Raw genomic sequence first — 22,644 nt, forward strand, 5'->3', positions numbered from 1 at the left:
GGTAACGACTGAGGCAGTGTCACTCACTTCATTTGCTCCGCCTCAGTTGAAGTTCGGCTCCGCCTTAAATTGTCGCTAATGATACAGACGATCGAGGTTTGACGGCTTTTTGTCCCGTCTCCCTTTTTTGAGGCCTCGAACAGTAAAAAATGCCCTAATTAAACCCAAAACGCTGTTTTTTTCGTTTGAGAAATGTTGTTAAAAAAGTGACCACTTTTTCGGCGTAGCCCCCATCAAAATGGTACATCAGGGGGTTGCCAGAAGGGGGTGTGCCCCCTTCTGTTTGGGGGGTTTGAAGGGGGCGTAGTTCCCCTCATCGCCAAGAAAATTTTGGACATGTGGCAGGCTAAAAATGGCCTCAGATCGATCTTAGGGTAACTAGTAACCGACGCTGAAAAGCCTTTCACTCTATCTCAATTCATTGAGAAGTTGCAGCACTTTGAAATCAGTTTTGATGGAAAAAAACAATTCAAAATTGTGATTTTTGGCAATTTTGAGACGTCCCACCGTTGCCATGGTAACAGGAAATTTGCGATCAGAGACTATGGTCGTGCAAAGTTTCATCAGTATTGAAGCATTTTTGGTAGCTTCATAGCAGCTTGAACAGGAGGCTTTTCATTGAATCACAATATGCTCAGAGGGTAAAGGTTAATATGATGCTCCGTATGCTAGCATTTAGTCTTCGTTGACGGGCCGGAAGAGAACCAGGACAACTTTGATCAATATCACTTGTCGAATCATTAAATTACAAGTTACAAAGCCTAAACCTAGCCCACTATCACAGAGGCGGTTCCCCCTCAACCGTTAAGAAAATCACAGGAACTTGAAATTCTATCAAATAACCAATATTAATTATAATATCCAAATATACCCCCTATATACTATAAAAATGTTTTTTTTAAGGTATATAGGGGGTATATTTTGCATATTATCGTTAATAGTGATAGAATTTCAAGTTCCTGTGAGAAAATATGCCAAACTCTGCGCAGCGGTTACACTACGGCCAGTAAGGGGAAAACACTGCAGAACATCTCGTCCTCAAAATCATTCGAACATTATGTAATTCGCACCAATATTTAATTGCACATAATGTCTTGAATTTATTTCAAGTATACCAATCATTTCAATTTATCTTATTTATTTTGCTTCGACCAGACGTTTCAATCTTTGTCGCAAAAGACAATCATTTCAGATTTGAGACATGGCATTACTTTGTGAATTTATGCATTAGGTTCTACTTTTTCAGGGCAGCACGAAATACCCAAATATACCCAAATACACCCAAATATTGCCTAAATATACCCAAATATTGCCCAATTATACTAAAAATAAATGTTTTATACTAAAAAAGTGCTGTTTTAATCATGAATACAATATACACTTTCACTAAGTTATAATCAAACATACTCAAATACATGTATACATTTTCCTATCATTGTGTTTTGAACCAAAATACGTACAATATATGTACTCCATTAAAGCTATTTTTTTGAAATAACATGGACACTTGTATATGATATGAAATGTCAACAAAGTTACACCTTAAAAATATATATGTGTAGACAACAAATATCATATCTTGATTTAAAATTGCAAGTACATTCATAAAGAACCTATATAGTAGAATGCAATAGAATATAAGCAAATGCCACAACTTTATTTTCTTACAACATCTTAGCTGCCCATTTCAACGGAATGAATGAAAGTTATAGCAGGCTAAGTCATATTTTTTTTTAAATATTTATTTATTTCTCATTATAACCTATATTTTATAGAAACAAAAAATAAATATTGCTATATTTGGGTATTTCGTGCCGCCAACTTTTTCACAAAAATATGCAATTTAATTATGAAACAACGAGAACATACCAAGAACATGGAGAAAAAATTGATTTGTGCTTCGGATTTTCAACTGTAATAGAGAATGATTTATTTTCAATGCTGATTGACTGTTCACATCAATAGGCGGCGTCTTTGATGTGCATCATCAACATGTAACTCGTTTTGTTAGTGTTATGTTTGGTTAGACCACAGTGGGTGTTACAGTTTGAATAAATAAATGTGCATCAACATATGTCCTGATCTATAGTTCTGTAGGTAATGAAGTAAGTGACCTTAAACTAAACATAAACGACTGAAAAGTGTATTTCAAGTTATGGCAACCTTGACCTTTGATCTTAAAAAAAAAACAGTCAAGAGAGGTCATATTTCCAATAAAAAAAACAATCAGTCATAACATTATGATGTTTAACAGATGTGTAAATGAAAACTTCAAAGTATTTAGTTTTCAAAGTATTTAGAGAGATAATTAAATAAAGTTCAAGGTCATTAATTATGACCTTGGTTGGACCTAGTGACCTTAAACAGTTTTTTTTAATTAATTGGGACAAATGATATTTAATCAGTTAAAAGGAAACATACAGACTGTTGGACAAACAGACATGAGGAACATAATTTCATTATATTCTTATAATACACAAAGTGACAAGAAGAAAATCTGATTTTAACAAGTTTATTACATTATCAAGTCCAGTTAAAGCAAACTTAACAAAATCTATAATCACTTTCAAGCCATGTTTACAATAATGTTTAAAGAGAGAAATTAAAATAAAAACTTTAAAGAATACAGCGGTTTAATAACTTAAATTTAAATAAAAGCTGTTTGTAAAACACTTTCACCAGAAGGCAAAGAATGACAACTAACGTAAACATGTTATTAATGGAAAAACAAAAAAAGATTTAGTTAATGATGAGTTTTAAAGCATCATTACATTCCATTCAAGTTATATAATTACACTCTCTTTCCACTTTATTTTTCACTTCATACTCTTTACATGTATAACTTAACTTGGACAAATACTATCCATTCGTGAAAAAAAAAACCCCAAAAAACCAACCTGTATATTATGATTATAATAAGATAATTTTGGTTAATTAAACTAATTTTAATAATCTACTTAGCATTACAGGTAAACCCCCCCCCCCCACTATCTAACACATACCCCATACCCCTACCAGTATATATAATCAACCCAACTTATGTTTATTATAGAAGAATGTATGATGGGGGATATTAGATGTCAAACACCTGTGCTTAGTATATATATAACAAGAGCTGTCGGTAGGACAGCACGCTCGACTATTCTAAGTGCTTGACAGTAAAAGAGCCTTAATAATGTTAAATATTCTAAGTTCACAAAAGGGCTAATTTTTTTTTATAAAATATAAAATTGTCCCAAAAAAGGCACAAACCCTTCAGTAGTTATGGAGATAACAACTTAGAAGCAAAACTTTACCATGAATTTTTTAAGTTGAAAACGGGAAGAAAAATCAGCCTAAATGCAAGATAGAATTATGGATCTTTGTCAGTGACCTACAATTCTGACCCTAAATGCATATGTGAAGTTTTAAATAAATATCTTTAATAGTTATTCAGATATGTAAAACTTGCATTTAAACATTAACCAAGAGACTAAGTAGAAAAGGGGATATGAATCAGCCTTAATGCAAGATAGAGTTATGGAACTTGGTCAGTGACATACAATTATGACCCTCAAATTATGACCCTAAGTACATGTGTAAAGTTTCAAGTAAACATCTTTGAAGACCTTTAACCTTTAACCAAAATCTCTAAGTTTCAAAGGGGCAAATAATTCTGCAAATATTGCAGACAGAAATGCAATTTTGCAAAATGATGTACATTGTTACTATAAAAAAAGTATTGTAAATTTCAATTGAATATCTCAAGCAATAATTGAGATATTTGACTTTACAAAAAAACTTTAACCAAAATTTCTAAGTTTGCAATGGGGCATAATTCTGTCAATATTGTAGGCAGAGTTATCCAACTTGTCAATCTGATGTACCTTGTTACTATAAATAAGTATTGTAAGTTTCAATTGAATATCTCAAACAATAATTGAGATATTTGACTTTACAAAAACTTTAACCAAAATTTCTAAGTTAAAAAGGGGCATAATTATGTCAATATTATAGGCAGAGTTATCCTACTTGTCAATCTGATGTACCTTATTACTATAAATAAGTATTGTAAGTTTCAATTGAATATCTCAAACAATAATTGAGATATTTGTCTTTACAAAAAACTTTAACCAAAATTTCTAAGTTAAAAAGGGGCATAATTCTGTCAATATTGTAGGTAGAGTTATCCAACTTGTCAATCTGATGTACCTTGTTACTATAAATAAGTATTGTAAGTTTCAATTGAATATCTCAAGCAATAATTGAGATATTTGACTTTACAAAAAACTTTAACCAACGCAGACGCCGACGCGGACGCGGACGCCGACGCCGACGCCGGGGCGACTACAATAGCTCTCATATTCTTCGAATAGTCGAGCTAAAAATGTGAGCATAATTAGTAAAAATGTCACATTCAAAAAATCATAATCTCAAACTTGTATTTGGCTCTTTAATATAGCACTTATTGCTTCCTTACTACCTTGTCTACCTTGCAAAGGCTTTTTTTTGTTTTTGGTGGTGTTTTACATCGCAGCAATAGTATTATACAATAGAGGTCATACCGTGACTTTACTGGCAGAGGAAGACCTCAGGGGCCCTCCATGCAAAGTATAAACCACTGAGATTTCTTAAGCTAGATGGATAGCCAAAGTTCCTGGCTGGATTCAAATCCACAGTGGAAAGGAGGAAGTGGTTTGACGTCAATGATCTTGATCCTGTGCCCTTGATGCCCCATTGGAACTGAATACTAGTTACAGTTTTAAGGAATTCATATAATAAGTTTTATAATTCCATTTTATGTTAACCCTTAAGCTGCTGAAATTGTGCAATAGCCTTGCCTTGCAGTTTATAAGCATTTCAAGATTCTTCCTCTCTTTTTTAAATAAAATACAAAGATTTAGTAGCTATCAGCCTAGTGCCAGGTAAGAAGACAACACTTAATTTTTGGCTGGCCTGGATCTATACAAGAAGCATAGATGAAGAACCTTTCACTGCTTGTATTTGAAATGGTGACTTGTGAACTTGTCACAAAAACATCACTCTATTTCTACCTAACAACTAAACTAACATCTTGTATTCTTTCAAACAAGTACTTTCTATAATTTTATCAAAATAAAGGTCATTTGAAATACTGTTAACATTCTTTTATATATCATTGTCTTATATATCTATTGCACAGTGTCTTAAAATTAAGTTAGGGTTCTTTAACTTTTTCTGTCAAAATGGCTGACTTGCACATTAATTTCTATTATTATAATACAGGTTTGTATTTAACATTATCTTTGCCCTCAAAAATTAGTTCCAAATTCAGCCTTCAACAAAGGGACAAAACTGGTGCTATATTAGTTATCTGGACATATCTTAACAAATGGCACATTACAGCCGAAGTTCCAGCAGTTTAGGTCCTTAAGTGCCCCTCTAGAAGACGGACACAACAAAAGAACAAATGCTTTATGTTCTATTCACATGAGGCTGGCTTAAATTACAAATTCAATGTGTCACGTTAGAAAATGAAAGTACCGAATAGCATTTATTAAGACTATACATACAGATTAACTTATTTGTCAATGTTAATAAATAAATTAATTTGTGAATAAATAATTGTTGTTAAAAATTCTTAAAACATTAAATGTTAATCTGGAAGTCTTTGAGTAAATAATGCATGTCCAAATAATGACTAAAATATATACTGAAAAGTTCATTTTATTTTGGGCTAAGTCACACAGACAACTTTTCATGTAATATGGTGACTTTCCAGCTTTACTGGATCAATATCATCTCCTGTATCTCTAACTAAGGGCCTGAACACAGACACGAGCGGGCACCTGTGTACAAAAGTGTTTACTGTAATAGATAATTAAGTATAACAACAGATAGTGTAACCATAGTAACTAAATTTTCTCATTAACATTTGACAAATTACAAAGTCAGCATTTTATATACAAAATGTACATGTACAATATGTGAAGAAAGTTTTAAAATAATCTTCAATTCAAATGTTTAACACATATTTCATACCTATTTATATTTCTCAACACACTCACCAATGCCTCATCACAAAAATTTTACTCAAGCCTACATATATGTCATGTTGCATAAATTTTGATATTAAAGTTTTACAAAAAATTTCTTTAACAAAAACTACAAAATAACTTGCAAGTACTCACTAAAACAATCTACCTCTAACTATATCTATTTTCATTAACTGAAAACCCTATTTGTTTCTTTTTCTCAAGTAATTTTTCAATTTTGTTTTCACTGTAAACAAATTATGTTGCCTGATTGAGTTTTAAAGTGGATTTGTCTATAATGGAAGGTATGAAATACCATTAATAATTATGTTGATAGTATTTAGTATCATACATAACCACAAACCACGAAAGAATTATTTATGAATGTTGTTGGCAAGTGTGAGATGCATGATTCAATATAACATACAAGTATTTATATATAGCAGAATTGATAATAATTTGGTTCTAGTTCAAAAAGTTGTTATATTCTGTATACATTGTAAGTGGTTAATTTAGCGACATTGACATATTTGCGATTTTTACCAATTGAAATTTTTGTGACGCATTAATATGCACATATACAGTATCACATACATATATGTTCATACTAAATTAATTGGAACTCTTTTAATATCATTTAAAGGTAATATTTCAGTAGGATATCCAAATGATACATTTCTATTGTTTTTATCAATATTTGAAATATTTACTGAAAATCTGCCCATTGTAGACCAATCCACTTTAAGTCCTACCCGCACCTTGAGGACTTTCTATCTTTACTGGAGGAGGAAGACCACAAATGCTCCCTTGTTCATTAGCATGAACTCACCTTTCATTAACAAGCTGGATAGCTTTCTAGTATGAATAATCTTAAGTCCTCAGCAGGATTTGAACCCATAGGGCTGAGGGCAGGTGATGAGAATTCAGCTACCCTAACCACTTGATCAGGAAGAGCCCACACAAGATTTCTTAAATATATCAATTCAACTCATGCAAATATTGCAATGTTTAAATTTATCTATGTAAGGCTAGATTTTGGTAATTGATCAGTCAGCTGTCACATCTTAACACATAAAAAGATGCTACTTATTTCAACAAATACATCTTAGAACTAACAAATAACACAACAGAACTGATTTTCATTCCAGATTTTATGAAAAATAAATAATGTACCATAAAATAGGATAACCAATAAAAAGAATTTGTTCTCTATCTATAGTAACACATAACTACGTAACATCTCTATATAAAAACAAATGGGTTCATCCTGTCTATTTTCCACTTTTTCACTCAGCAGAACATTTTTTGACAAAGTTTTCCATTAAAAACTTTTATATGCATAGTTGAATTCAGTGTGACTTTTCAATTTAAATATAAATTTGCCAATGCATGTAGTATCATTTGTAATAAAATGCAGCAAAAGTCAAATTGGAATTCAGAATTATTTTGAGTAGAGAGCTGAAACATCAAAATTCCTTGCCGTCACAGAATTTATTCCTCTCTGCATTTGCTAAACCATTAAAAATAAAAATGCTTTTAAAAATCACACAGGGCTGCTCTACCTTTGGCTATTCTTAATTATAACGGTCAATTTTACAATTTACAGAGAGCACTTGACTCTCGACTTTCCATAATTACCACTGGAACATACATAAATTAGAACAAGAATTAAATCAGAAAAGTCAAACTGCATAGAACCTTAGCACTGTCTGTAGCACTTTCTATGCAAGGCCCGTCTATAAATATTAAAAACATTTTCTAACGTAGAAAATCTAAAACTCTGAGATAATTTTCCTCATAACAACATTGTTGATGGGTTTTCGAGATATTTACGGAACTCAGCTAGCCACTTGGCACCTACAGCGCCATCTACCACCCGATGGTCACAACTCAATGTTACTGACATCACTGTCGCCTCCGTGAAACTGTAAAATAAAACATACACAAACTTGCAAATTGTTCAAAATACTCATTTTAGTTTGTAAGGTGTGAAAACTTTCTTCAAATCCACTTCCTGGAAAAAGTATTTTACCCTTACAAACCTTGTTTTGTAAAATGGATTTGCCCTGCTATGACTTTGGAACAGTCAAATGTAGTTTTAAGTGATTTCGGTATCAAAATTCTGAAGTTTGGTTACCCAACAGTAAAAAGTCTGATTAGACTGTAAAGAAGGCAAGGCTCACAAATCAAATGCACTTAACTATCAACTATGGGACATACTGGATACTACAGTGTCCAATAAAGGAAATACATTGAGCTGTCACATGGTACAAAAATACTAAGAAACAGATTAAGGATATAGAATAATCATGCCAGTGATTTTTTTTCCTGCATTTTACAGCTGAATAAAGGCTGTTTCCCCTAGCCCTAAATAGGTACATTTTCCCCTAAAAATGCTACTATTTTTCCCCTAAAATGCCCTTTGCACATTTTTCACTAGAGCCATGACTTAACAGCAGCTGACTTATATCAGCTTAAGACAGAACGCTGTCCCTACAGATAGCCCCTGCATGTATCATGGATGTTAAATTGAATTGAAGTAGAATATTCTGAAACATGTGTAGGTAAACCATTCTCAGTTGTTAGAATTTGATTTTCCCCTTTTCTGATTTATCGCGCTATATTTTCCTCTTCAGAAAGCCACAGGTTGTTTTGAAAATTGAAAAAAAATCACTGCATGCACGTTCTTCTTCTTCTTCAAAAAAAAAAAAAATGTTTGGAACTTGTCCTCAGTATGTATGTAACAGTCCTCCTTTTCTAAATATTTTAACTTACCCTGAGCTACTGTCCTCATCAACGACTAATCTCTTTTCAGCCCCACCTACTGCCAGAATACACGCCTGTGGTGGATTGATAACTGCTGAGAATGACTTTATACCAAACATACCCAGGTTAGAGATTGTAAATGTACCACCCTGCAACAATCAAATAATGTCATATTACAGTGATAAGAAAACAAAAAGTAACAAAAGCACCGCTAGGCGGAGCATTATATGCCCGAAAGTGTTTTTTTTCTTTTCTAAGGATGAAGCATTTGTAAGACATTACATAAATTAAATAAAGTATTACCTCCTTCAAATATCAATCCTCCTATAAAGTTTGAATATTGTGGGCCAAATGGAACTTCAGTTATGCTCTGGAAACTGTTTTTAGTTTTGAGGTAATAGCTACCTTGAACTTTGACCGTGTGACCCCAAAATCAATAGGGTCTTCTACCCAATATGGACAATCATCCTATGAAGTTTCAACACTATGGGCCAAATAGAAAGTAAGTTATGTTCTGGAAACTTTTTTCAGTTTTTAAAGTAATAGTGACCTTGACCTTTGACCTTGTGACCCCAAAATCAATAGGGGTCTCCTACCCAATATGGACAATCATCCTCTGAAGTTTGAATATTGTGGGACAAATAGACCTTAAGTTATGCTCTGGAAACTGTTTTCAGTTTTAAAGTAATAGTGACCTTGACCTTTGACCTTGTGACCCCAAAATCAATAGGGGTCTCCTACCCAATATGGACAATCATCCTATGAAGTTTGAACACTGTCAGCCAAATGTAACTTAAGTTATGTTCCAGAAACTGTTTTCAGTTTTAAGGTCATAGTGACCTTGACCTTTTACCTTGTGACCCCAAAATCAATAGGGGTCTTCTACCCAATATGGACAATCATCCTATGAAGTTTGAACACTGTCGGGCAAATGGAACTTAAGTTATGCTCCGGAAACTGTTTTCAGTTTTAAGGTCATAGTGACCTTGACCTTTGACCTTGTGACCCCAAAATCAATAGGGGTCTTCTACCCAATATGGACAATCATCCTATGAAGTTTGAACACTGTCGGCCAAATGGAACTTAAGTTATGCTCCGGAAACTGTTTTCAGTTTTAAGGTCATAGTGACCTTGATCTTTGACCTTGTGACCCCAAAATCAATAGGGGTCTTCTACCCAAAATGGACAATCATCCTATGAAGTTTGAACACTGGCGGCCAAATGGAACTTCAGTTATGCTGCGGAAACTGTTTTCAGTTTTAAGGTCATAGTGACCTTGACCTTTGACCTTGTGACCCCAAAATCAATAGGAGTCTTCTACCCAATATGGACAATCATCCTATGAAGTTTGAACACTGTGGGCCAAATAGAACTTAAGTTATGCTCCGGAAACTGTTTTCAGTTTTAGGGTCATAGTGACCTTGACCTTTGACCTTGTGACCCCAAAATCAATAGGGGTCTTCTACTCAATATGGACAATCATCCTATGAAGTTTGAATGTTGTGGGCCAAATGGAACTTAAGTTATGCTCCGGAAACCAAATTGCTAACGGACGGACGGACAGATGGACGGACGGATAGACAGACGGACGGATGCAACATATTATGCACAATCTGACAAACCGTAACTATCAAAGTACATTTTAGTCACTTATCGAAAAACTTTATTTGCTTACCCTTGCCCTCAACAATGTACCTCAGAACAAAAAGAGGAAACTACACAGAAAACTTACTTGGAATTCATGTGGTTGTAATTTGCTGACAAGGCAGTATCTAAAGCTGCCCCAGTATAATAGATACATGTTTTACCTATAACAACTCAAATTCATGTGCAACAAGTTATTTATAACTTATTATTATTATACAAGCTATGTAAACCAAAAAACAACTGTAACACATAATTTACAATCTGACAAGCCGCAACTATAGCATGGAATACATTTAATTCACTTAGCGATAGAGCTGTCATCGATATCGACAATATCGATGATATTTTTTTTGTCGATCAATAATCGATACACATTTTAAAAATCGATACTTTTGACTTATAAATTAAATGTCTAGAAATTATACAATTCACCCAAAATATATGCAGAAACAATTATTTATATCAAATGTGATGCTTTTGTTATATAGTGGAATTATTTCATAGCAATGGTGACAAAAAATATTGTCTAGAACAAATCATGCAGTGGACAAGACACTGTACAGAACATGTTTTTGACTGAAATCACTGAAACAGGTATGAAAATGAATGACAGACAAGTGAGTAAAGGATATTATCGATATATCGGTTTATTGTTGATTTTAGTTACTTGATATCGATATATCGTTGATATGCTTTGCACTGAATCAATGACAGCTCTACTTAGCGAAACAACTTTTATACGCTTACCCTGGCCCCAAATCAATGTTCCTCAGGGACAAAAAAGTGCTAAATTCATAGACAACTTACTTGGAATTCATGTGGTTGTAATTTGCCATCTCTGGCTTTAGCTGCCAACATTCCTACATCTTCACCAATCTGTGCAAGACCCTGTAACATATAACATTTCACATGATTATATCCGAGGACAAATACTGTATGTATATGCAGTAAAAATTGCCTTAATTCCCCAAATAAGGGAAAAGGACATGACAATTTCCATTTCTACAAGTATAGTTTCCCCCCAGGACAGAGAGCCTTGGTTACCCACTTGGCAATGTGTCTCTTTTTGCCAAACGTAGCTACACTTGACTTTATATTTTTTTCCTAATCAAAAACATTAAGAGGAAGAATATTGAAGAATTATTTGAAAATAGTCAAGCTAACAATGATTGAAGATATCTGTTTAGTTTGTTTCCAAGTGTGATTATTGTGTTTTTATTTAACAACAATTTAAATAAAAGCATATAATGCCTACCTTTAGATCGGCTCTAAAAACTATAGGTGTGATAAGCCCAGAATCTGTTGCCACGGCAACATTTATATCAACTGTATTATATCTGAAATATAGGTATAAAATAAAGTAACTAAAGTAGTAAGTACTGCTGAAATCTTAGTACATGTAAATCTAAATGAAAGAAAGTCTCCTTTTTTTTAATTCAAATAAACATTCAACAAAATAATAATAACAACAGTATTTTATCACTCAGGCACATAGAAAAATAACAACATAGGGATGACAGTTTAATATGATACACAGTACAGATAAAATATACAAGATATCAGGACCATCTTGGAATCACAAACAGCGTGACTCCCGGTGGATTTTCAAAGTCCCAGACATAAAAGATTGATTATTCTCTGTGTTAAATTTGTAACACTAATATTCAGTTTCTTTTTCTATGAACAAGATTTCAAGGTGATATTTGTGGACTTTTTGTATATCAGCTATATTCTGATGATAATTTTTGTTATTACCACCTTATATACATGAATTATAACCACAGTAAATGCACAACAGTTGCTTGATCCAGGGCAACATTGACACTTCAGTTTAATGTATTTATGACTTTTTTTATGCCCATTTTAAACATGATTTCATTCTGGAGACGACATGAAGTTGTATTCCAAATTGCATAATATCTTTTTTTGCAATTACTCAACATTTATTCCCAGCCAGAAAAAAAAATCAAACTGGATGAGAACAGTTATATTAAATTTTGGTTATTGTCACATAATGTGCGAGTTGATTTCCTTTACAGACAAAGCCTTTTTAAGTATGTTAGGCTATGAGCTGACACAGAAGGAAATCTCCAACTTTAAATCAACTGTAATAGCCTTTAAAGGTAACTCTCAAGCTGGAAATCACAGTCTGTATTTGCAGCAAATGTTAGATTCAAATATTTAAGCACCAGCTGCAGCTCCTAGCCTGATATAGATAAGATACAGGTTTCACTGAATTTACTTACTGCCTAACAAAACTATCCTGCCATGATGAATTAGCCTCAGGTATCTGCTTACACGCTAACGCCGATGCTTTTATGATGAAATCATTCACAGAGATTTTTTTGTTATCTTTAGCTAATAAACTATTTAGTTCTTTTCTTAATCTGAAATAAAATACATAGAAAACTATTAAAGCCATACTCTCATGTCATCTTATCCTTTACCTGTGAAATGTGTAACAGCAGCAGGCCTCCAGATTCATGCTAATTTTCATGAAATTTTTTAAAATGTATTCAAAAGTTAAGTCAAACAGAGTAAACAAAGATTGTAATTTACACATTGCAAATGACACTTTAAATCTATGAAAACATCCAAAAATTTGTCAGAATATGCGAAAATATCCCTTACAGTGTTAGTTACGCAGTAGAGTATGATGATAAATACTGAAAAATCAGTCAGTAATTGCAAATAACAAGTGAATTATTTCTTGAATAGTGAATAATTTTACTTTTCTTAATCTCTTAGTACATTTTTCACAAGAATGATTTTCTTGAAATAATTTGGCTCATCTGCAGCTTTACATAGAATTGTCCAGCTTTCAGTAATGGAACTGTCCATTATCAATTTTGGGGATATCAAGATGAGTTAAGATAAAAAGATTTATTTTTCCACACTAAAACTATACTAAAAGCCAACAAACATAAAAAATTAGTTGAGGGATTTTTTTTTGGGCGTATTTTATAGCCATTATTGGGTCATATTCCCAATTGAAAATAGTATATTATTTTCCCAATCCACAGGAAAAAATTCCCAATTGGAACTTAAAAAATAAAAGTATTGAAAATTTTTTTTCTAAAATCTTTGAAAATAAGGACTTAATCACTGTTATGGTGCTTGAATTTTTGAAGATGCCATCCTAGACAGTAATTGTTGGCACTCATTTAAACACTTTCAATTTTCCCGTCATGAAATTTTTCCCCAAATTTTTAAAAAAACACTTGCCCGAAAATTTTTAATTTTAATTGGGGATAGGTCTTTTTTCCAAAAAACCCGGGGGAAAAAAACTTTGTAGTTAGTCAAAATATCCAGGTAATATAAAAGCAAAAAACTCACCCTAGTGTTTTATCTGTGACATCAAAATTTGTAAGGTTAAAAATTTGGGTTAAGTCTGTTTTGGGCTCCGTTAACCTCCCTTTGCTATTGTTTGAAAACAATAAAATTAAATGCCTTTTAAAAATGTTTTTTAAAATTCAGGGAAATTTTATTACTTTTATCATCAGGAAAAACCCTTATGTTGAATTTCACAGCCCAAATGTGGACGGGCAAGTTTTTGAAAAATTTTTGAATTTTTTCATGGGAAAACACAGATCTTTCATTCTAAAAGTGACCACTAGTTCTTCAGTGAGCACAGACACCATGCTGGTTTTAACTTTAAGTCTCATCCAATATATCTACACTAAAATCAGTTCACTCTCTTAATTTCATATTGTCACAGTGTTTTTCATGTCCAGTAAATAATACCACATTTACACTACCTATGGAAAAACGTTTTTCAGGTGGAGAGAACAGATCTCTAACACTAGCCTTTAGGGGTTATTTCATTTTTGGGCCCAAATTTCCCTTTTCCCGGCCCCCACTTCCCCGGGGTATTTGTCTTAATACCTTTTTGGTTTGATTAAAAGTGATTTAAAAAAAAAACAAAAAAAACAAAAAATACTTTTTTTGGGTTTTTTTGTTGGGGAAATTTTTGTCTCATTTCCCGTTTTTCCGAGATGTTTTGTTTTTGGGTTTACAGCAGTAAATCTAGAAGCTTTTTTTTTTCATTTTTTTTTCGGAAAGAAAATTTTTCGTATTTTTCTTCAAAATTTTCCCAAAAGTAACCAAAAAATTTTTTTGGTTTCTAAAAATGTTAACTCTCACAATAAAAAAAAAAACGTTCGTGCGAAAATCTTTTCCCTTTTTTCGTTAATGGGTTTTTATGACAAAAAATGCGTATTGTTTTCCCGTTTTTTGCACTGAAAATTTTTTGCGGGCTGATAAAAAAATTCTCGGGGCCCCCGGGGCCGGGAAAAACCTAATGGTCACGTGACACTCTAAACAGTTTAAAAATTTGGGAAATTTTTTTCTATAAAAAGTAAAAGTGTATTTTTATTTTATTTTATTCTTTTATAGGATTCATTCACCCAAAATATCAAATTTAAAACTGAAAAATTTAGTGGGAAAAAACAATTGCTTTTAACGTTATTGTTTCATGTTGTTGCTTTTTCAGGGAATTTTGGTTTTTTAAACAAAAAAATTGATTATTTGTTTTTATAAAAAAACTGTTTTTCTGGAGGGCCCACATGTAAAACCCTTGCACTTTTTCAGTCCTAGAAAAATGGGGAAAATGTGAAGAACAAAAATTTAAATTTCAAGTAGACAAAGGAAATTCCTAAAAGAAATAATCAAGGTTTTTTAGAGGTTTAAAAACTACTTAATTTTAAAATAAAATAGAAATCGTGACTGAAATCATGACATTCTACTACAGAGGAGGCCCCCTTAAAAAAAATATTTATACGACTTATTTCAATTTGTTGGTTTTAAATATAAAATCCACAATAAAAAAATTTAGCCTAAAATCAAAAGAAGCCCTTTATACATGAAAATTTTCTTCACCCTTAAAACGACTCCCTTTTTTAGCCCCCGGGGGTCCCTTGGGGTAAGGGGGTGGAAAAAATGGGGGGTCCCCTTGATGCAGTTTGGTGGGGGGGTGGAGCCCGGATAGATGGTGCTTGGGGTGGGGGTGGCTGGTTAGGAGGGGGGCAGCTACTGGAGGTTGGGGGGGGGGAGGGGGAGGGGCTGTCTCCCCCCTTTGCCCCCCTTTGGAATCATCAAAGGTTGGTACATTTGTCTTTAAAAGCAGCAATTTTTTATCCGCTACTATTATAAAAGCAACTAAAAAATTAAAATTTCTTTTTCCTTAATTTACTTAAAGACAAAATTTCCAAAGGGTTTTTTAAAAAAAATTTAAAAACCCAAACAAGAGATTTTTAAAGGGTTTTTAGGGTTTCATTAAGAGCATTTAAATTCAATTTAGGGTCTTAAAAATTAGGAAAACCCAAAAGTGGTTTTAAAGTTTTAAAAACCCACGTGCCCTTCAAATTTTAAAAATGGGAAAAAAAAATTTATTTACAAACCTGGGTTTTAACATTTTAAAGCTTTGCCTTTTAAAAGGAAAAATGGATTTTTAAAGGGTTCCAAAAAAGTCTTGAATTTTGAGGGGCTGGGTTCTGATATTTTTTGGGAAAGTATCAATTTTAAAAAGGTTTGGGTACCCCATTTTCCTTTAAAAAACTCAAAAACATTTTCACATGTGTAAAATTTTTACCCAAAAAATGTCTTTAAAATTTATCTCCCTCTAAAAAAAAAATTCGCGTGTAAAATTAAAATTTTTTTGTAAACAAAATTTAAAAAAGACCAACCTTCCCAAAGGGAAAATCTTTTGGGCCCTTTGGATGAAAATCCCTTTCTAGGGCCCCTTCCCCTGAGGATTTAAACCCCTGGTGGCTTTGCAGTTTAATTCGGCCAATAAAACACCCTCGGGAAAACCCTTTTTACCCTTCTTCTTTGCCCTTTAAAGATTGTTCCCCTTTCCCTGTAGGCGTAATGCTGGCAGTGTTTCTTTAAAAAAGGGGCAGGTACATCTGAAATGATATATTTTCACCCCCACGTTTTATTCTTTTTATTTTTAAAAAACGTTGAAATTTCATTTTAAATTTTATTGAAAATTGGGTTAAAAAAAAGGAAAACTAGCCCTTTTGACCCTTTTTCCAAAACTGCATGTATTTTGGGTGGGTTTAAAACACCAAAATTCCCACAAGTTTTGTTATGTGTAAGTTTTCCCTTTTTTTTATTTTAACCGTATGTTATTTTAAATCAATAAAAGGGGTTATAAAGTATTAAATTTTAGAAAATAAAAAATCCCTGGTTTACCACCCTCTTTTTTGGGCAAAAACCCCCCCAAATGTTTTTTTTTCCCGAACATTTAAACCCCCCATTAAAAAATTCCCTATTTATTGTAAAAATTAAACATGTATTTTCATTTAAAAGTCCTTTTTAAAATTGTAAAGTTCCGGGAAAATAGCAAAGAATTTTTGTTAAGATTTTTTTCCCTTTAAAAAGCAAAAAACTGTAAAAATTTTGTGTGTGTTTTATTTATTAGTTTTAAAAATTTTTGGGGGTTTTATGGCCCTTTAAATGATTATTTTTAAAAAGGTTATATGCTAAAACTTTTTTTGATGTTCCTGGCAGCTATTTTTTAAAACAGCAAAATTCCTTTTTTAGGGGAAAAAATGAGTTTCTTCTAAATGACGGGTTACATAAATTTCTATATAAATTTTCATGATTTCCAAAAAACGCACAAAACTGCTTTTAAAAAAATTGAAAAGAAAACTCAAAATTTTTATTTTTTAAAGGGCAACATAATTTTTGTTTAAAAAGGCCTATCAATTTTTATCTCATCTTCTTTTTTTCCAAAGCTTTCTTTAAAAAATGGGCCGTTTATTTTATTTTCTGCTCTCTATTTTTTTGTTTTTTCTGGTTTTTTTCCCATTTGTTTTTTATTTTCAAGGAAAAAAAATTGGCCTTTTTAGGAAAACAAAGTGACCCGATGTTTTTTTGACAAAAATACAACCCTTTAGTAAATTACCTGAAAAAAATCTTTTTTTGTGATATCCATGGGCTACTCTTTTTTGCAAATTTAAAACACTGGGAACTGGCGGAAAAAAATAATTTTAAAGTAACAAAAAGGGCCCGTTTCATCCAAATTTAATAAAAAATTTTTTTTTATTTCCCATTGAGACAAATAAAAAAATTAATATTTAGATTGTAAGCCCCCCGGTTGGTTATAAAAACATTCCCCCCCCTGGCTACAGCGGGAAAATTTTACTTTTGGGTTTTAATCCCCACTCAATTTCCCAAGGGAAAGCTAAATCTAATTTCATACAGGAAAAGGGGAAAACTGGAAAATTTTCGTTGTGGCCTGCTTCGCTAGAAAAAAAAAATTTTTTTTATTTCCTTTTTTAAAGAAAACCCCTTTTTGTGACAAAATTCCCTTGGGAAAAAAATCACCTTCCCAAAATTGTGCTAATTTTAAATTTCTGCGGGGTTTTTCCAACTTAATTTTGGGGGAAAGGCCTTGCCTCTTGATTTTTGGGGGAAATTATGGCTAAAAATTTTTGATTTGGGGGGGTAAAAAAAATATTTAAAAGGGTTAAAATTTTTGGGGGAAATGAGCTTTAAAGAAAATTTTAAATTTGGGAAAAGGGCCTTTTTTTTGGGGAAACTATTTAAATTTAAAAAACTATAAAATTTAAAAAAGTTTTTAGTAAACAAAGTTATTGCCCGCCCTTTAAATAGTTTTTTCTGTATTTAAATTGTGTATTTACTTTTTTTTTCTTTGGGCTTATTTGTACAATATATTTTATTTTTTTTAAAAAAAAAATCAAAAAATTTTCGCTTTTACACTCATTTAAATGAAATTCCCCAAATTAAAATGTTTGGAAAGTACAGAAAATTCCCGAAAAATGGGTTTTCTAGGTTTTTTATTGGAAAAAAATTTTTTACCTTTGTTTCTTAAATTTTGGCTAAATCCCAAATACTAAAACTTAAATTTTAGGTGTTTTGGGTTTAAAAAATCGTGGTTGTAAAAAATTTAATTTTTTATTGTTTTTATTTAAAAAGGCTAAAAAGGGTTTTTAAAAGTTTAAAAATTTATTTTAAAGTAAATTGATTAAAAAATTTTTGTCAAAAATGGCAAGGAGTTGTGTTTCTTTAAAAAGCATTGTTCCTTTTTATCCCTTTAGTAAAAAGGTTATATTTGCCCCTTTTTTTTTCAAATTTTTTTTGGGGTCAAATCCCGTGATTCTTATGAAAAACCCGGGCAATTTACCCTTTGGCACAACCCATGCTGACCGGCCCCCGTTTCTCACCCTATTTTTATTTGTTGATTTAAAAGCATTTAAAGTGGAAAAAAAACCCGTGGGGTTTGTGTTCTCTTTTACCCGCCTGTCCCCCTTTAACCCTGTACAAAATACCCAAATTTGGTTGAAATAGGCATTTTTGCGGCAATATTAAAAAGGGTTTCAAAAAACAAATTTTTAAAAAAAGTGCAGGGGGAAAATAAACTTAAAAAAATGAAAAAAAGATAAATTTTGGGGAATGTGGCTATTTGTTAAAAATTTCCCTTTTCTTTTATGATTCCCAAATTTTTTCCATAGGAAAGGTGTTCAAAAATTATTTAAAACCCTGCTTTCCCTAAAAAGGGAAGGGGTATGAAAATGTTAAAAAAATTGGGATTTCCCTCGGGAAAAAACGGGGAAAAACCACTAAAACGGTTTGGGGTTTTTTTTTACACCAAATTTTCCACTTAACTAGTTTGCAGAGTGATTTTAATAAAAAAAAAAAGAGAAAAAGTAATTCAAAGCCCCCTATATGAAATTTCCCAAAATCTTTAAAAAACTTTATTTGTCTGTTTTAAAATTCCTTTGTATTATTTTTCTATTTTATTTTATTATAGAAAAAAAAAAATGTTTTAAAAAATTTTTTTTAAAGAATTTTTTAAAATAAAAAATCATATCTGTTTTTAAAAAATAAAAAGGGTTGGGTAAAACCCCCTGGGCGGCACTGGGTTTTTTGTCTGAAAAAAATTTTGGGTTTTTACCCATATCCAAATCCGTGGTTAAAAATTTTATCCTAATCGGGGTTTTTTAAAACGCTTTAGCTTATTGGAGTTTGGAAAAGGGCCAGCTTTTTCAAAAATAAATTTCCCAAACCTTTTTCTGAAAGATTTTTTTGATTTTGTTTAAAAAATGGTTGGCACTGGTACGGTGATCTATTTTAATTTTTTTGAATTTTTGCTTTAAATTTTCAGATTCCTTTCAATTTAAAATATAAGAATTTTTTAAAAAATAGTTTTATGAAAAAGGGCACCAGTTTAAGGGATGTTTTATTAAGAATAAAAACAATTTTAACCAGGCTTTGAACCCCAAAAAATCAATTTGGGCGCGGTATATGTGACATTTTAACAATTTGCTCTTTATTTTCGCTTTTTTTGCGATGTTTTTTTGTTTTTTAAAAGGGTGCAATGCTAGTGCCCCCCTTTGCGAAAATTTTGAATCACCCGTCGTGTTTCAAAAAGTTGGGGGGAAAATTTTTTTATTTTGGGGGCAAAATGCCCCCGTTTACCGTTCAAAATCCTTGGTTTGTTTCGATTTTTGACCCTTTATTTTTTTTAAACAAAATTTTAAAAAAATAAAGTTTTGCCAAATTAAAAAAAAAGTGGGGTTTTTTTTTAAAAATAAAAAACTGTTTAAAAAAGAAAAAAAAAATAAATCCCTTTGGAAAATATTTGGGGAAAAAAGCTTTGTTTACGTGCTCCCGAAATTTTTCAAAAGGTGCGCCCATTGGGTTTTTTTTTTATTTTTTTTAACTTTTTTTTGGGTTTTTTAAAATTCCGGTGGGTTTGTTTTGTTTTTAGTTTTTGTTTTTTTTTTTTTGGGGTTTGAAAAAAGGGTTTTTGTTGTCCTTGTTTGTTTTGGGTTTGGGTTTTTTTTGGTCCCGTTTTCCCCAAACAGAAAAAATTTTTTTTTGGTTTGTTGGGTTGGGGTTGTTTTTTTTTTTTGGGTTTTGGTTTTTTTTCCCCCTTTTTTTTCTTTTTTCTTTGTTAAAATTTTTTTATTGGTTTTTTTTTGGTTTCCTTTTTTGTATGTTTTTTTTTGGTTTTTTTTTTTTGCCGGTTTTGTGGGGGGGTTTTGGGGGCCCCCTATTTAAACTTGGTTTAAAAATTTCCGGGGGAAACAAAATTTTTGTGTTTAAAAGTTGAGTATTTGATTCTTAAATTTTCATTTTAGTCATTAAATTTATTTTTAATGGGGTGCGCAATTGGGAAAATTTGATTTTTTTCCCGTTTTTAAAATGTCTTGCACACTTTTAAATCAAAACCGTGAGACCGGGGACCTTAAATTTGGGAATATTATCTTTTTTCCTGCCGCCAGTTTAAAAAAATGGTAAAAAAATGATTTTTTTTTTTTTTTATGTAAAATTTTAAAAGGGCCAAAATACGTTTTCTTTTTGGTTTGTTTCATTATTTTGTTTTCAAATTTTAAAAGTACATTGAAATTTGGGTATGTTTTATGTTATTTAGCACTATTTTGTTTTTTGCTTTCACATAGTTTTAGAAATTATTTTTATAATTTTTTATGTTTGTTTTTCTTACGAGGACTAGCAGGTATTTTGATTTTTGTTTTCTATCCAGGAAAAATTGTTTCTGTTTCTTTGGGAAAAGAAAAAATGTTATATTGTTACTGTTTTTGTCCCTTTGGCTGTCGATTGAAACAACAGTTAAAAAAAGACTTTAATGCAAAAAACCAAAAAATGTATCGATATTTAAATCAAAATTTAAAATTTTAATTAAAATGGAAAAAAACCCCGAGCCAAAAAAACCCCCAAAAAATTTAATATCTTACTTTTTTAAATGATAGTTTTTATATTATTATATTCCTTTAAATTTCCCCTGTATATTGGTTTTATTTTTGTCTGTTTTTAAAAAACTTCTGTAATATGTTTTATATATTTTCTATATTTTTATGTTGGATTGTATGATGAAAAATAATGAAAAAAATTATTTGGGTTAAAATTTCTTATGTGTATCTGGGAGTCTTTAAAGGGGGTAAAACTTAAAAAATAAAAAAGGAAAATTTTTTTCTTGCAAAATTTGTTGATGAGTTTGACCCCCAAAAGTTAAAAGGGTCCCCGGGGTTTTTTTTAGATGACGGGGCTTAAAAAATTTTGCCTTTTGATGGGACTAAAGGGCTTTGCCCTTAAGGGGGGAAAATGTTCAAAATTTTAGTCTTTTCTCTCTCCTTTTTTCCCGAATCTTTAAAAATTTTTTTTTTGTCGAAAAAGACCCCAAAAAAGCAATGCTTAAAATTTTTTACTAATGGGGGAAGGGATGTTGGTTTTAATTTTTTTTTTCAGAATTTTTAAATTTTCTTTTTTTTTTTCCGGCCCCGGGGGGTTTTTTTGGGGTTTTGGGGCCCTTTAAGTGGGTTCCTTTTTTGTTGAAACCCTTGTCTCTTCCTTAATTAAAACGAAGGGAAAAAACTGAAAAATTGAACCCTTTTTTCATGACTTAATTTTAAAACTTTAATCGTCTGAAAAAAAAAACAAAAAAACTACCCCCTTTTTTTCCCTTTGGAAAATTCCAAACAGTTCCCCGGGATTTTTACATTGAAATATTTATTAAAAGGGAAATTTTTGGGCAAGTGTTTTAAACTGTTGCCCTTTTTAAATTTTCATTACTTATCACAAAATTTTGTTTTATCCAATTTTAATAATTTTAACCTTTTATTTAAAAAATTTTTAGCAAACTTACTGGAGGGAAAGGGGTTTTAACACATATGTGCTGGTTTAAAAGATCGAAAAAGTGGGACTAAAAGTTTTCTTTTTTAAAAGTAAAAAAAGTGGTCCATTTTAAAAAAACTATAAAAACTTGTGTTATTTTTCCCAACCAAAAATTTGTTTTAGAAAAAAATTTAAGGGTTAATCTTTAAAGTAACGTGTCATAGCCTGGTATCGGAGAACTAAGTTTGATCTTAACTGTAAATTGCCCAGTATAGTAGAAAGTACAACCCCTGCAGAGGGAGGCCCTTTGTAGAGCAATAACGTCTCTTTACTAAATGCAGTAACAATTTTTACCGAAATAAAACTTCAAAACTTATAGATATAAAAGATCTTTAGAGCAATACCTCACAGCAATATCCAAAACTGTAGTTGTCTCCCACAGAGTGTTGCTCTGCAAAGGTGGTTTTAAAGTTAGTTATAACTCCATCATCAAACATTGTTTTAGGTTTGATAGATATAAATGTATGTATCTCAACAATCTGATAAGTTAAATTTTATTAGAATGAAAATATGGCATAAGATTATGATTTTCACTATCAGTGTTCTTTTGGGGTGTTTTATTTAACAAACAGTC

General features: G+C 31.6%; 1 protein-coding gene across 1 annotated transcript; it reads right to left on the reverse strand.

Moving 5' to 3' along the window:
- Nucleotides 1-2,498: 2,498 nt before the first annotated feature.
- LOC132760524 (dihydrolipoyllysine-residue acetyltransferase component of pyruvate dehydrogenase complex, mitochondrial-like) lies at nucleotides 2,499-18,575 on the reverse strand. Its single transcript, XM_060752511.1, has 6 exons — nucleotides 18,559-18,575; nucleotides 12,653-12,793; nucleotides 11,662-11,743; nucleotides 11,214-11,294; nucleotides 8,769-8,908; nucleotides 2,499-7,918 (listed from the first exon to the last, which is right to left on the reverse strand). Exons 1-6 carry the CDS (start codon nucleotides 18,573-18,575, stop codon nucleotides 7,789-7,791), a joined length of 591 nt encoding a protein of 196 aa, XP_060608494.1. The 3' UTR covers nucleotides 2,499-7,788.
- Between the last annotated feature and the right edge of the window lie 4,069 nt (nucleotides 18,576-22,644).

This window comes from Ruditapes philippinarum, unplaced genomic scaffold (assembly GCF_026571515.1).
Source record: "Ruditapes philippinarum isolate M1 unplaced genomic scaffold, ASM2657151v2 ctg7170_1_1_1_1, whole genome shotgun sequence".
Taxonomy (NCBI): domain Eukaryota; kingdom Metazoa; phylum Mollusca; class Bivalvia; order Venerida; family Veneridae; genus Ruditapes; species Ruditapes philippinarum.